The 12,702-nt window shown below is 44.1% G+C and overlaps 1 protein-coding gene across 1 annotated transcript; it reads left to right on the top strand.

Annotated features, from left to right (window-relative positions):
- The first annotated feature begins 384 nt into the window (after positions 1-384).
- On the top strand, positions 385-10,056 carry ODC1 (ornithine decarboxylase 1). Its single transcript, XM_061351736.1, has 11 exons — positions 385-681; positions 3,550-3,700; positions 3,869-4,042; positions 4,205-4,377; positions 4,662-4,796; positions 4,940-5,021; positions 5,317-5,400; positions 6,622-6,784; positions 6,873-6,985; positions 7,266-7,480; positions 9,580-10,056. The coding sequence occupies exons 2-11, from the start codon at positions 3,599-3,601 to the stop codon at positions 9,719-9,721; spliced, it is 1,383 nt and encodes a 460-aa protein (XP_061207720.1). The 5' UTR covers positions 385-681; positions 3,550-3,598; the 3' UTR covers positions 9,722-10,056.
- The last annotated feature ends 2,646 nt before the right edge of the window (positions 10,057-12,702 follow it).

Below are 12,702 nucleotides of genomic sequence, written 5' to 3' on the forward strand. Positions count from 1 at the left end.
CTCGGATGCAGGCAGCACCACTGCAGGCAGCTCCCACTGCCAACACGCAAACCTCATGGGTTTCAGCGTGTCACCCCACTGATGCTATGAGCGTGACACTCTGAGCACCCTGGCTAAGCGCTTCATTGGGCACCTGCCAAAGCACCGCCCGCAGCCGCAGCCCCCGGCTGCCCGGGGCCGGACGCTCAGGGGTGCTGCGGCTGTCGGTCGGTCGGGATGGCGCACACCGCGCTGCGGGACGAGGACAGGGCAGGGCAGGCCAAGGGTCCCCCTGCACCCCCAGCTCCCGCAGAGACCCTACGCGCTCAGCGCACGGCGGAGCCAGAGGCGGGGCGGACGGGGGGGCGTGGCGCGCCCTGCGCATGTTCCCGCCGACGTCACAATAGCGGCTGGCCAGAGTCCCTACCCGGTCGTAGCCGATCGGGGCTGGTTTGAGCTGGTGCGTTGCCATAGCGACGCGGACTGCCCTATATATACGAGAGCAGCGGCGCCGGTGAAGCTTTGTCAGCTGCGGCGAGCCGATTGCCCCGCCGGCCCCGCTCCTCCTCAGGCGGCAGGGCGCCTCTCGGCCGGCTCCTCGCACCGCGCCCGGCTCGCAGGAGGAGGAGGAGGCGGCTCAGAGCGAGGGCACCGGCCGCCGCCGCTGAGGCTTGACAGCAGCTCCCGCCACCGCTGCCTGAGGTGAGGTGAGGCGAGGCGAGCGGCGGCGTGTGCCCGGCCGGGCGGGGAGAGGAGCGGAGCGGAGCGGGGCGGACGGAAGGGGCCGGGGCAGGCGCGCGCGCGGCGGAAGCCGGCCGGCGGGGAGCCACGTGTCTGCGGGGCCGCTGCCAAGCAGCCCGGGCTGGGCGCCGGCTGCTGCCGCCGGGCACGGGACCTCCCTTCTTCCGCGCCCGGGGAATCCCCAGTGCCAGTGGGGCGGGGAAGGGAGGGGAGCGTGAGGGGAAGAAGGCAGGCTCCGGGCGGCTGCGAGCTGCTCAGGCCGGCTTGCCTGGGAGGTATTGGCGCGTCCCGGGAGCGGGGGAGGGGACGGCCCCGCCGGGCTGTTTCCGGCGTGGGGAGCGGCAGGTGCGCGGCAGGAGCATGGCTCGGGGCGCCCGGCTTGCCCTTACTCGGGGCGTCTCGGCGCATCCCTGGCCCCAGGCGGCAGCCCGTCTCTTTGCGGGGCCTCGGATGTGGCGGTAACTGTGAGGTGAAGTAGGCTTTAGCAAAGCCGACCCCAGGGCAGACTGAGGTGCCTCCTCAGGGTGCCGCAGCATCTGCGGCTGCTGGAGCGTTCAGTGCCCGGTCAGGTAGCACAGCTAAGCACCGCTTGGCTTTACAGGGAGAAAGGCCGTCAGTGGGAGCAGGGCAGCCAGCGGTTTCCTTGCCGGTCGGTAGCAGTCAGCAGCGACTTGCTACCGCCCAGGTCAGGAGCGCCTCGGGCGCCCGTTCGAGACGCAGGTTCGCTGTTTGAGTACAGAGCCTGCAGGCATGACTCAGCTGTGTCTAAATACAGCTGCTGAATAAGGGAATGTTCTGGAGAGTAACTTCCAAGGGAGCACAAATTGCCTTTCTTTTGGAAGCTGCAGACACTTTCCACGCAGTCCAAACAGAAATACACACTGTGAGGCCACAGTTTGCATCTACGTGATCATGTTCTGTCTGTATTATGTGTAATTACACGGTAGTTAAAATTGTGCAATAAGGTGGAGATGGAAGGCTTGCAAGAACTTCTCAGTCTGCTGTGTCCAGCAAAAGTAATTCCTATCTTAGAGGTTAATAGGAAAAGTGCTTTTCATGCAGCTCTGTGCAGAGGGAAGGATAAACTAAATTCTGCCTGATGGTGTTTGCTTCTCTGAACTGCAGCTGGAAGTCCCTGAACTGCTTTCTGCAAAACTGCAGCATCTTGCCGAAATCGTCTTACAATGAGCTGCTGTGTCTCTTTAATAACAGTTTCCTGAAAAGTGTTTAATTTGCTGCTTCTTAAGGTTCTTTCAAAGAGGCTTTTAAGAGAAGACTTTAATCCAGCTTCTGGGAGAATTAACACTGCATGTGAATGAGAGCGGGGGGAGGATAAGGCTTGGTGGATTGTTGGCTTTTATTTCATTAAAGCTTAATCTAGTTTGAATTTCAAATCTGGTTTGTCTCTTAAGTGAGAAATGATCAAAAGATGCGAAGTAGGTCTTGACACTGGCAGTTCAGCTGCCATATGTTTCTGAAGGCTGAAGTGAAGTCGTAAGCGCTGACTTTCCAGAATTGTTCAGTAGATAAAAGTTTAATGGATTCTCGTATATGGAATGGGTGATTCTGTTGGTGTTAGAACTTCATTAATCTGTAACAGCTATAAAACATAAGTTACTTATCATACATTCTATAGCCAGTCCTCTTGAAATAGAGGAAATGGTGATGTAACTGAAGGTTAGAGAATAGTTTAGAGTTTACATAATCTTCAGTCCCAAACTGTATGACTAGATTGGGTGTAAAAAATGCTGAGAGAATGAAGAGGGCTGGACCTGGTTACATGAAACCATATCTTCCCTATGAGTCACTTGCAAGGCTGAGGTCTTTAAAAGGTAGCACACGCTTCTGCTCAAGTTAACTGCTTAATGGAGTAGACTGTCAATTCTCTCTTTGGTCTACCCGGTAAAAGGATGACCTGTACACTTTGCCATGGGCTTCATGGGTCTTGGATGGCAGAGGAATGTACTTTTGCTTTTTAGTTCTGGCTCTCAAGGGCCTTTCTACTTGGCTGATAGATTCCTGTTAACAATGAATATTTCTTATGTATGACTACTGTAAAATGCTGTTATAAAGTGTTAATTGGGATCACTGTTAAGAGGTCACAGTTAGGAACCACTGTTAGCGTATATCTGCCACTCCTGACAGCTGAGGTTTTCCTTGTGTAGGTTGGAGGTCATGGGTGTAACAGGGAAGCTCTAACCACCAACAGAGCAAATTCAAGGAAAGCTGTCATCTCATGGCTGGTTTATCCATAGTCTGAACTGGTTTAGACCTAGTGAGAGTTGTTACTACTCAGAAGTCAGTAGCATCCTCGGATTCTGTCTGTAGTAACACAAAGGCCTTTTCCCAGAAACTGGTGAGCTACAAAAGTGCTCAAGAGTTTGGGTACCTTTTAAAAGTTACCCACTTGCCACTGTCACTAGCCTCAATATTAACAGCTCTGATGTGGAGGTGAAGGTGAACACAGTGGAAACTTTCAGGGGCTTTGACTAATAATATTTGACACTATTTATTTGATTTTTCTTTTTTTCCCCTTTGGCTAGGTTGAGTAGATAATACAGGTTGCTTAACAGAGGAGAATTAGCCTTCAAGCTAGCAAGATTACTTTGTGGAGTGCTTCCTTGGTTCTGATCAAATCTGATCTGTCGTCTATGTAAAATTCTAATCTATGTCACTATTAGTAATCACTGTAGGAACTGTATAACTGTAAATTGTATGACCACTATGTAGTGGTCATATAATGGGTACATTAAAGTGAAGTAGTGAATGTAAATTGTATGAATTTAAATGAAGTATTGAATGTGGGTTTTTTTTTGTTTCCCTTTGTAGCAACAGTTTGTCTTAAATCCTTTTACGTAAAGCTGAAATCTTGGAAATCATGAGTAGCTTCAGCAATGAAGAGTTTGAATTCACCTTCCTTGACGAAGGCTTTACTGCCAAGGATATCCTTGACCAAAAAATAAATGAAGTGTCATCTTCTGTAAGTATGATAGGAAAATCACTGCATTTTGTGAGGTCATAAACTTTATAAACTAGGGGAACAAGTTGTCTTTGCAGATGATCTGCAAGGCAGCCTCCTCCTCAAATGCTGACCTCTATGCTTATCTTGTTATCTGGTGTTTGTAACTAAGATATGTGTTTGCTTTAGGATGATAAAGATGCCTTTTATGTTGCTGACCTCGGGGATATTGTGAAGAAGCACGTGCGATGGCATAAAGCCCTTCCTCGGGTAACCCCCTTCTACGCCGTCAAATGTAACGACAGCAAAGCTGTAGTGAAGACACTTGCTGTTCTTGGTGCAGGATTTGATTGTGCCAGTAAGGTAAGGTCTGGACTGTGTTTTAATCTGTGACATTGGGGTATGTTCAGCTTTACAAGATGTGTTCATATAAAATTATAACCAAGCAGTGTTTCTTTTGTTGCACTGTTTACTTTAATCATCCATCTAGAAATACATTTCACAAGTGTAATCTGTTCTCTTTAGACGGAAATACAACTGATACAAAGCATTGGTGTACCTCCTGAGCGAATAATATATGCAAATCCCTGCAAACAAGTATCTCAAATCAAACATGCTGCCAGCAGTGGTGTACAGATGATGACATTTGATAGTGAAGTAGAATTAATGAAAGTTGCAAGAGCTCATCCAAAAGCTAAGTAAGTTATGCTAATTGTTCTATGTAATTCTTGCTTGGGTTCCCAAGTTACGGAAACATCTGCTGTTATCTGAACCTTGTTCTTTGTTAGTGAAGATAGGCTGCAAAGCTACAAGAAAAGTACTTTTAGCCAGTGAAATCTAATCCTGTATAGTTTACTGGCACATTAAGAAGAGACGCACGGGAAGGCTTGTATGTTTAAGTTGTCTCATTCTAAGGTCATACTTGCCTGATAATGATGTCTTTTTGTACTGGAACTTAAACTTTCATTTCTCCTATTTCTAGGTTAGTCTTGCGCATTACAACTGATGACTCCAAAGCAGTTTGTCGTTTGAGCGTTAAATTTGGAGCTACTCTTAAGACCAGCAGGCTTCTTCTGGAGCGTGCAAAAGAGCTTGACCTTGCCATCATTGGAGTAAGGTGCGTTGATAGATCGTTATGCAGTCAGATTTATTTAAGTGGTATACCTGACAGAGATGCCTCTGCCTATGGTGGCTTGAATTTTGTATGAGCTTCTTTATGAATTTGCCAAATAACAACTGGTATTTTGTATCTCTTTATAGTTTCCATGTTGGAAGTGGATGCACAGACCCAGAGACCTTTGTTCAAGCCATTTCTGATGCCCGCTGTGTGTTTGATATGGGAGTAAGTCTAGTCCTGCTTTCTCTGGAACTGCTGATCAGCTGTTGTGTCAAAACCTGAATCAAGTGTTAAACTGTTGTGAGGTTAAAAGCTAGCCAAGATGCTGATTTTATGTTGGAATTTTTTAGGTCATGATGGCTTACTTAGATCAGTTCTGCAGACCTCATTTACAAATGCACTAAAATGATAAATCAGCTGTGTTCCAAGTATTAGTGAAATGGTTTTACAATACTTTTTAAGCTACAATGATAAACTAAGAGCTGCTTTCTTGACAGTGTTGCTGTTAATCTCATTTTAGGCTGAACTTGGCTTCAGTATGTATCTCCTTGATATTGGTGGTGGCTTCCCTGGCTCTGAAGATGTCAAGCTTAAATTTGAAGAGGTATAGTTTTGCTAAGAACTTCTCAGGTCGTAGAGTCATTCTGAATGTCAATCTGGATTAAACAAGATCTCGGTTTTTCTATTTGTGTACAGACATACTTTCAAGAAGAAAATTTGCTTGGTCAGAAATTTAATTTAGAAGAGGAATGAGTCTGAAAACTGAAAATTAGATACATAGCTAAATGATTACATAAGCATGCAGAGATATCGATCCTGTAAAGCAGATTTTAATGGCAGGCTTGATTCTTACTGACATAGTCTGAAGTGCAGCATCAACTGGAAGAAGTCTGTCTTAGATTGGCAGTGCTCCCAAATAGGGTGAAAAGGTAGTCCTGAGACTATACTGCCCTTCTGGATGGCAGCAAACTGATCTGTTTCTGATTTGGTTTAGAATTGGCTTTTGGATCATTTTTTAATTGATCAGTGTTCTCCAGTCTGCTTTCACACAGAAATAGTTCTCCTTTTCAGAAAGAGACAAGGTGGCTGGGTATTAACAGACTTCCATTTGGAGCAGTGTTGTCAGAACACTTGCCAGTCTAACCTAACATGGTATTAAATGATGTTAGATATTTACACAAGGAATCAGCAAATAAGTAACCTAAAGTGAGTTTCTGCTAATGATGCGGGCTTAACACTGTCTCAGTTGTAACACCTCATAATGAAGGCTGGCTTCTCATAGCGCAGTATTGGCGTACAGGCAATGTCAGGAGCAAATGATGTTGTCATCAGGCTCTATGACATAATCATGCTGTGGTTGGAGGCAGCTGCTTAATCACTAACTTCAGAACTTGGAAATAACTTCATGTAAGTGACTGAGTTCGAAAGTGGATGACAAAGCCTTCTTTGTTTATGCAATATTCCCCAGCTTTCTGCATCCTAATTAGCAGAACTACAAGTAGGCTAGAAGTCAAAGTTGAAGTGTGGGGAGTTGCAGGGCATTCATACCGGCTTTCTGAGTCTAGGAGGGGTAATTTCCTTAGACTGAAACATGAGCGCTTTGGTCACTTAAATTTTTAAGCTGCAAGTGGTGTCTGGTTTTAATGCAAACAAAACTTGAGTGGGAAAATACAGAAAAAAAACATCAATATTGTTTACAATATGCTAATAGTTATCACACATTTGACCAGTATATCATTTTGAGCATGTAATTCTGACTCGGACTTTTAGACTAGCACCTGAGTAACTGCTGAAGTTCTAATATCAGCAACTGATTCTTCCCTAGATCACAGGTGTTATCAACACAGCACTGGATAAATACTTCCCCTCAGATTCTGGGATAACTATTATTGCAGAGCCGGGACGGTACTATGTTGCATCAGCATTCACACTGGCAGTCAACATCATTGCAAAAAAAATTGTCTTAAAGGAACAAACAGGTTCTGATGGTATGTAAATCTAGACCTAATCTTTCTTCTAGCCAACTGCATGTTTCTTTCCAAAGTATTCTCATACCAATATCTCAACTTCTTACAGATGAAGATGATGCAAATGACAAAACTCTTATGTACTATGTGAATGATGGAGTCTATGGATCATTCAACTGCATCCTATATGATCATGCACATGTTAAACCAGTTCTGCAAAAGGTATGCTCAGTCAGAAATATCACTTACTAGTCATGTATTGTGGATGTAGGAGAACCTTCATCACAGCAGTCACTTCTCAGTTTACTGCTCCCTTTACGTTACCAGAATCTGGCATTAGCCTTGGGAAGCATGCAGTGGAACTAATTTTAAAGCTTGGAGTGGAGAAGGACCTGTAAGCAGCTCTTCCTCCTCTTCTCCGGAGTGTTACACTAATTATGATACTACTTCTGAAAGGTCTGTTTTGACAGTCAAACTAATTATACTGACCTCTCTTCCTTAGCGGCCTAAACCAGATGACAGCTGCTATTCCTGCAGCATATGGGGACCAACATGTGATGGCCTAGATCGTATTGTTGAGCGTTTTAATATGCCAGAGTTACAAGTTGGTGACTGGATGCTGTTTGAAAACATGGGTGCCTATACTGTTGCAGCAGCTTCTACCTTCAATGGATTCCAGAGGCCAACAATACACTATGTGATGTCAAGACCAGCATGGTTAGTAATTTTAAGTATCTTGATCCATCAGTGCTGTTGATAAAGATGACTGTATTGAATAGCCCGTGTCACTTGGCTGTCCCTGAACACATAGGGCCATGATTTTTGTGTCATAGCTCTTGTAAAACCTTGTATGAATGTGTTTTGTTGTGTGCTTAGATCAGTGCTAACATTACCAATTACTCTTTTCTACAATGTACTCATTTTCAGGAGAGGTGCTTTTAAAGGGGTGATGTTGGGAGACTTTTCATTATCCTGGGCTTCTAGTTTCACTCTTGCATGACATACAGAATCACTACATCATTCTTTACACTTAGCTTCTGTGACTGGTTATTAGTAACAGTTCTAATAATATGCTGTCTTCGAAATTGGTAGCTTGCTAAATCTTGGGTGCAGGAACATCCAACAGTGCCACTTCACAATGCAATCTGTCTGTTTAGTTGAGAGCTAGTCTGTGGCTTAGGTTGAGCTCTGGCTCATAGTACTAGATCTCCATGGGAAGATGGAGCAGCATTACCCTAAAGCATGTTTAACTTTGCTATTAGGTTGCTTTCAGATTTACTGAAAGTGCTTAAGTTCAGGGGAATTCCTGCCATAAAAGTAAGAATGGGAACAATGAGCCTTGCTTTTCCTTTAGTGAAACCTCCTGTCAACTGCAGTTTCTCAAACAAATGGAGTTTTTAGACTTCTCATAAGACTCCAAACTGAACTGAAAATGCCTCTGCAGGAGAATAATTAGCTTTTTCACTGTAGTACTGGGTTTCTGTTAAAATGTAATGTGTTGTGTGAGGCATGCTGACCTTAATTATGCAGACATAACTGTCATAGAATGGTTTGGGACCTTCAAGATCATCTACCCCTGGAACTAGACAGGGATAGGGACACCTTCCACTAGACCAGTTTGCTCAAAGGCCCATCCAGTGTTGGCCACGAACACTTCCAGGGATGGGGCATCCACAGCTTCTTGGGGCAACCTGTTCCAGTGCCTCACCACCCTCACAGTAAGAACTTTTTCCTTGTATGTAACCTAAATTTACCCTATTTCAGTTTAAAGCCATTCCCCTTTGTCCTTTCACTACATGCCCTTGTAAAAAGTCCCTCTCCAGATTTTGTGTAGGTCCCCTTTGGGTATTGCAAGGCTGCTCTAAGGTCTGCCTGGAGCCTTCTCTGAAAGGCTCTGAAGGCTGAACAAGTGTAACTTTCTCAGCCTGTCCTGGAAAGATCTTCCCTGTAACTTCACTGGTACTTCCCCTTGAGGTAAGGGCCAGCTTGTATCACAGAATTTTCTTGCCAAAATGGAAAAGGCAGGTGGTCTTGTAAGGCTGAAAGAGGGCTGGAGCCTTGGATGAACAGCCAATTGAGGGAGGTGATTTCCCTCTCTATAGCACTCTCATGAGACTCCACCTGGAGTACTGTGTCCAGCTCTAGGGCCCCCAGCATAAGTAGTATGTTGACCTTCCTCTAGACTTGTTCCACGAAGGTGATCAGAGGGCTGGAGCACCTCTGCTGTGAGGTCAGGCCAGGTAACTGTGAATGATAAGGGATGTAGTAGCACAGCTTCATGCCTTGCATATAGTGTAAGGAAACTAAATTAAAAAATCCAGTCAGCTGGAGTTATCTGGGTATGGAAGGAATTGTGTGGCTCTCCTGGTCAGCTCCTCTACATTCCTAATCTGTCATCCATACCTTCATGTGATTCAAGTTTCTCAGGAATGTGAGGGTGTGGGATAAGGGACAGTCAGTGGCATAGGTCAGAAATTCTTAACTATTGGGCAGCAACTCATTAAGTCTCTGTGGCATGTGGGTATAAATGTAGCTACAGGTATATAGATGCGTCTTTGCAGATCTAGATCCTACCCAGAAATGGGGAAACGAACTTACCCTAAACCTAGCAGCCATAAGTGACCTGCACATGCTCTGCCTTTTCTTCATTTATTTAGCTATTTTACTCTCCTTCCCCCTCTGGTAATATCATCTGGATTGCAGGTGAAGAATAAAGATTTCATTTCATGCTCCCTGCAGTAACAAAAGTACTTCATTACCTTTTTGGCACATCATAGTGAAATGCTTTGTGACTGTTTAATTTTCTTTCATTCTAGGCAACTAATGCAGCAGATCAAGGAGCGAGGGTTCCTAGCCGAAGTGGAGGAGCAGGATATTGCTAGTCTGCCACTCTCTTGTGCCTGGGAAAGTGGAATTGAATATCCAGCAACTTGTGCTTCAGCTAGTATTAATGTATAGGTAATATTTAGTAATTAACTGCAAGGTTAGCAATTGAATTTAGGGCATTTGGGGGACCATTAACTTAATTCTTGCTAGAATTTTTAAGTGGTTTTTTAAAGTTTAGGTTTGGCATAAATGCAACAAAAACGACTGGGAGGTGGGTCACAATTATCTGTGTTCCTATGGAAACTATTTGACTATTGTTTTATATGGATTTTTATTCACTTTTCATGTATGCTACTAAAGACTGACCCTCAACTGTCAAACAAGTATTTGTAGCTTGTCTATGGCAGAACGGGCTAAGCTTAGTGTTTTGTGACCTACCTGTTTTAAAATAAAGTATATTGAAATAACTGGACCTGTGTTTGGCTAATCTGTTGAAAGTGAATCTGTCATGGATGGCCCTTGTGGCATGTATGAAAGCAGACCAAAGGCTGTGCACCCAGAGCTTACTAATAAATGAATAATGTAATTGCTATCTTTCCACCCTCCCAACTAACTGAAGTGAAGGAAACCCCTTAATGGGTGGGGAAACTAAACTGTCTTTTTAATATGTGGTACATAAATCCTTGGGGAATTACATTTGTCTTTTGCTATTGTATGTGGGCTTAACACGGATTGTACATAGGCTTAACATGGGCTTATTGTAAGCTCAGTGTGGTGCTGGTTTCATTCATCTTTGGCCTGTAGCTGCTGTGGCCAGGACTAATGGCTATTTAAACACATATATTTAGTCCTTAATGAGAATATGACACAGGCACCATGGCTGCCACTCACAAGCTGCTTGTTATGTGTGCAAAGATTAAATAATGTCATGGGAAAACTTCAGAAACAAACTCATGACTGATAGGTGACAAATACTCTCTGTTGCCCAGGGCTTTAGTGTAAAACTGAGTGATAAGAGCTGGGACTCAACACTGTGCGTGCAATACAGTTAGAAGCTTTTATTTAATGTCATGAAAACGCAAGCTACCCTGTTAGATTTCTGATTTTGGATTAAATGTGTAGATGACATTAAGTATTAAATACTAGGAGCTAATACAGGGTGTGTTGGTGATAATGAGTCTGCTTACTGGAGTAGAGGGTTTTGACTTCTATTTAACCTTATGCTAGTTTGATGTCACTTTGTGCACTAAAACTGCAAAATCTATCTGACAAACTTGCCTGTCTAGGATCTGGGTCTGTTCTGTTTGCCAGAAGGTCCTGGACTGCAGAACCTTAGCAAATGCATGGTGAAAAGAAGAAAACCTTAATGTATTATATAACTATGTAAAGGTTAAGCCAACTTAATGTTACATTTTAAAAGGTGATCCAAAGGGAGCATTACTGGTAGAAACAGCGTCCCTAGCAGGATGAGAAATAAAGCTGTTTTCTTACAGGCAGCTGTGAAAGACAATGTTTTAATTATTCTGTGCTTTGAGCTGGGACTCTACTCGTCATGAGCTGAACTAGCAGGGTAAACAGAAGTGGTGGTATGTTATTCCTGATTGTCTTGAAACATCCCAAGTGACTTTTTTTAATAGCATCACTCCTAGCTTCAAGCTTGTGATTGAAGTAGCACTGCCCCTTATTCTCATGCAGGCAGTAGGCTGTTTGGCTACTGAACTACACTGGTGCAAACTTCAGTACATACACAGAGCGGAGTGATAGCCTACAGAAACTCCCTGCATCTGCGACAGAGTTTCTTCTAGTTGCTCCAACTTCATGTGGAAACTGAATGATTCCTACTATGAAAGCAGAAGTGATGAATGATAACTAGATGGTAATACATTAACAATTTCACGTCTAGATCTTGCTCTGTTAGTGCTGACTGCATTTGAACTGTGGAAAAAACCTAACAGCTGTGCAGAAAAGCATATTCTTGGAAAGCCTGTGGTTGTCTAAAGGAGATGTAGCTACTTTTTTAATCTGCTCCTTTGAAAGCTGAGGATGGTTGAGCCAGATGGTTGAGCACAGCTGTAGTAAAGACCTTATGTGATACCTGCATTAGCAGCTGGTGCTCTGGTGGGCCAGTGGCAGTTTGGCTTGCTCTACTTGCAGCCAGTGGAGACCATCCCCAGCAAGTAGGTTGAAGGCAATTACTTGTGTCAGCTAATTAGCTTCTCAGAGGAATCTGGCAGGCTGCCACTTACCTTCAGTCTGCATTTAAATTGATTGGTTTGGTTATTTAATGAGGTTTTGTCTCAGAACCCCCCCTCCCCAAAACTGTATCTGTTTTTCTCTAGTGGAGGCCAGGACAGAGGCTATGAGCTAATACACACCGACTATCATAGTAACTCTCCCTAAAAGAGATGCAGCTCACCTCAGTTCTTTACCTTCTTCCGTAGTGTATGTCATAGCCTCAGCTGGTGCTCTATAAGCCATGCCTAAGGAGAACATCCAAAGTTCAAAACTATTATTAATCTTTGTGAGCATCTACTGTGGGTGGTTTTTTAATAAAGGGATGGGGGAGGTTGCTAGCTGACTTTGTACCCATAGGAGCAATAAATATTTATACCAATGGGGTGTTTTTAAGCAAGAACCAAGTTTCTCATTTGAAGCTGGATTATGCTAGGCAGATGTTTTGGGCTTTGGAATACTGAGTTATATATCCTTCATCTCACAGCTGCCCCGCTCTTGGTTTCCACAGAATCTCAGTGGGTTCATTTCCACTTAAACTGGTTTTAAAATACTCTAAATGCTAAGAATCAGTCATATGGTGACTGTGGGGATTCCCTGCCATCCAAATGAGGGAAATGGGGTTCCTAGCGTAAGCTGAAGCAGCTTACACTAGGACAGCAAAGCTGTAACAAAGCAAGCAGTGAATAGTTTAGTTTGATGTCCTTTCCCCAAGTCTTGGGGCATCAAAGCCTTTGCTCTATTTTGCCACATTCGTTGATCATAATTATGTCTCCCTGGAGCAAGCTTGTCTGATAGGGGAGGGAGGAGCTGAATGACAGAATAATTGAGATCAGCTGCATCTGTTTTACATAATTAGCTCAACTAATATCAAAGATGCA

The sequence above is a fragment of the Neopsephotus bourkii genome, unplaced genomic scaffold (assembly GCF_033783945.1).
Source record: "Neopsephotus bourkii isolate Nb327-2 ecotype Australia unplaced genomic scaffold, CSIRO-AGI_Nbou_v1 NB_595, whole genome shotgun sequence".
NCBI lineage: Eukaryota > Metazoa > Chordata > Aves > Psittaciformes > Psittacidae > Neopsephotus > Neopsephotus bourkii.

What these genes read in the sequence shown, in the direction of transcription:
- ODC1 (XM_061351736.1), top strand. Translation starts at nt 3,599, where the DNA reads ATGAGTAGCTTCAGCAATGAAGAGTTTGAATTCACCTTCCTTGACGAA. An exon ending in CTTGCCATCATTGGAGTAAG is followed by an intron (nt 4,797 to 4,939) that starts GTGCGTTGATAG and finishes ATCTCTTTATAG; the next exon opens with TTTCCATGTTGGAAGTGGAT. An exon ending in TTAAACCAGTTCTGCAAAAG is followed by an intron (nt 6,986 to 7,265) that starts GTATGCTCAGTC and finishes TCTCTTCCTTAG; the next exon opens with CGGCCTAAACCAGATGACAG.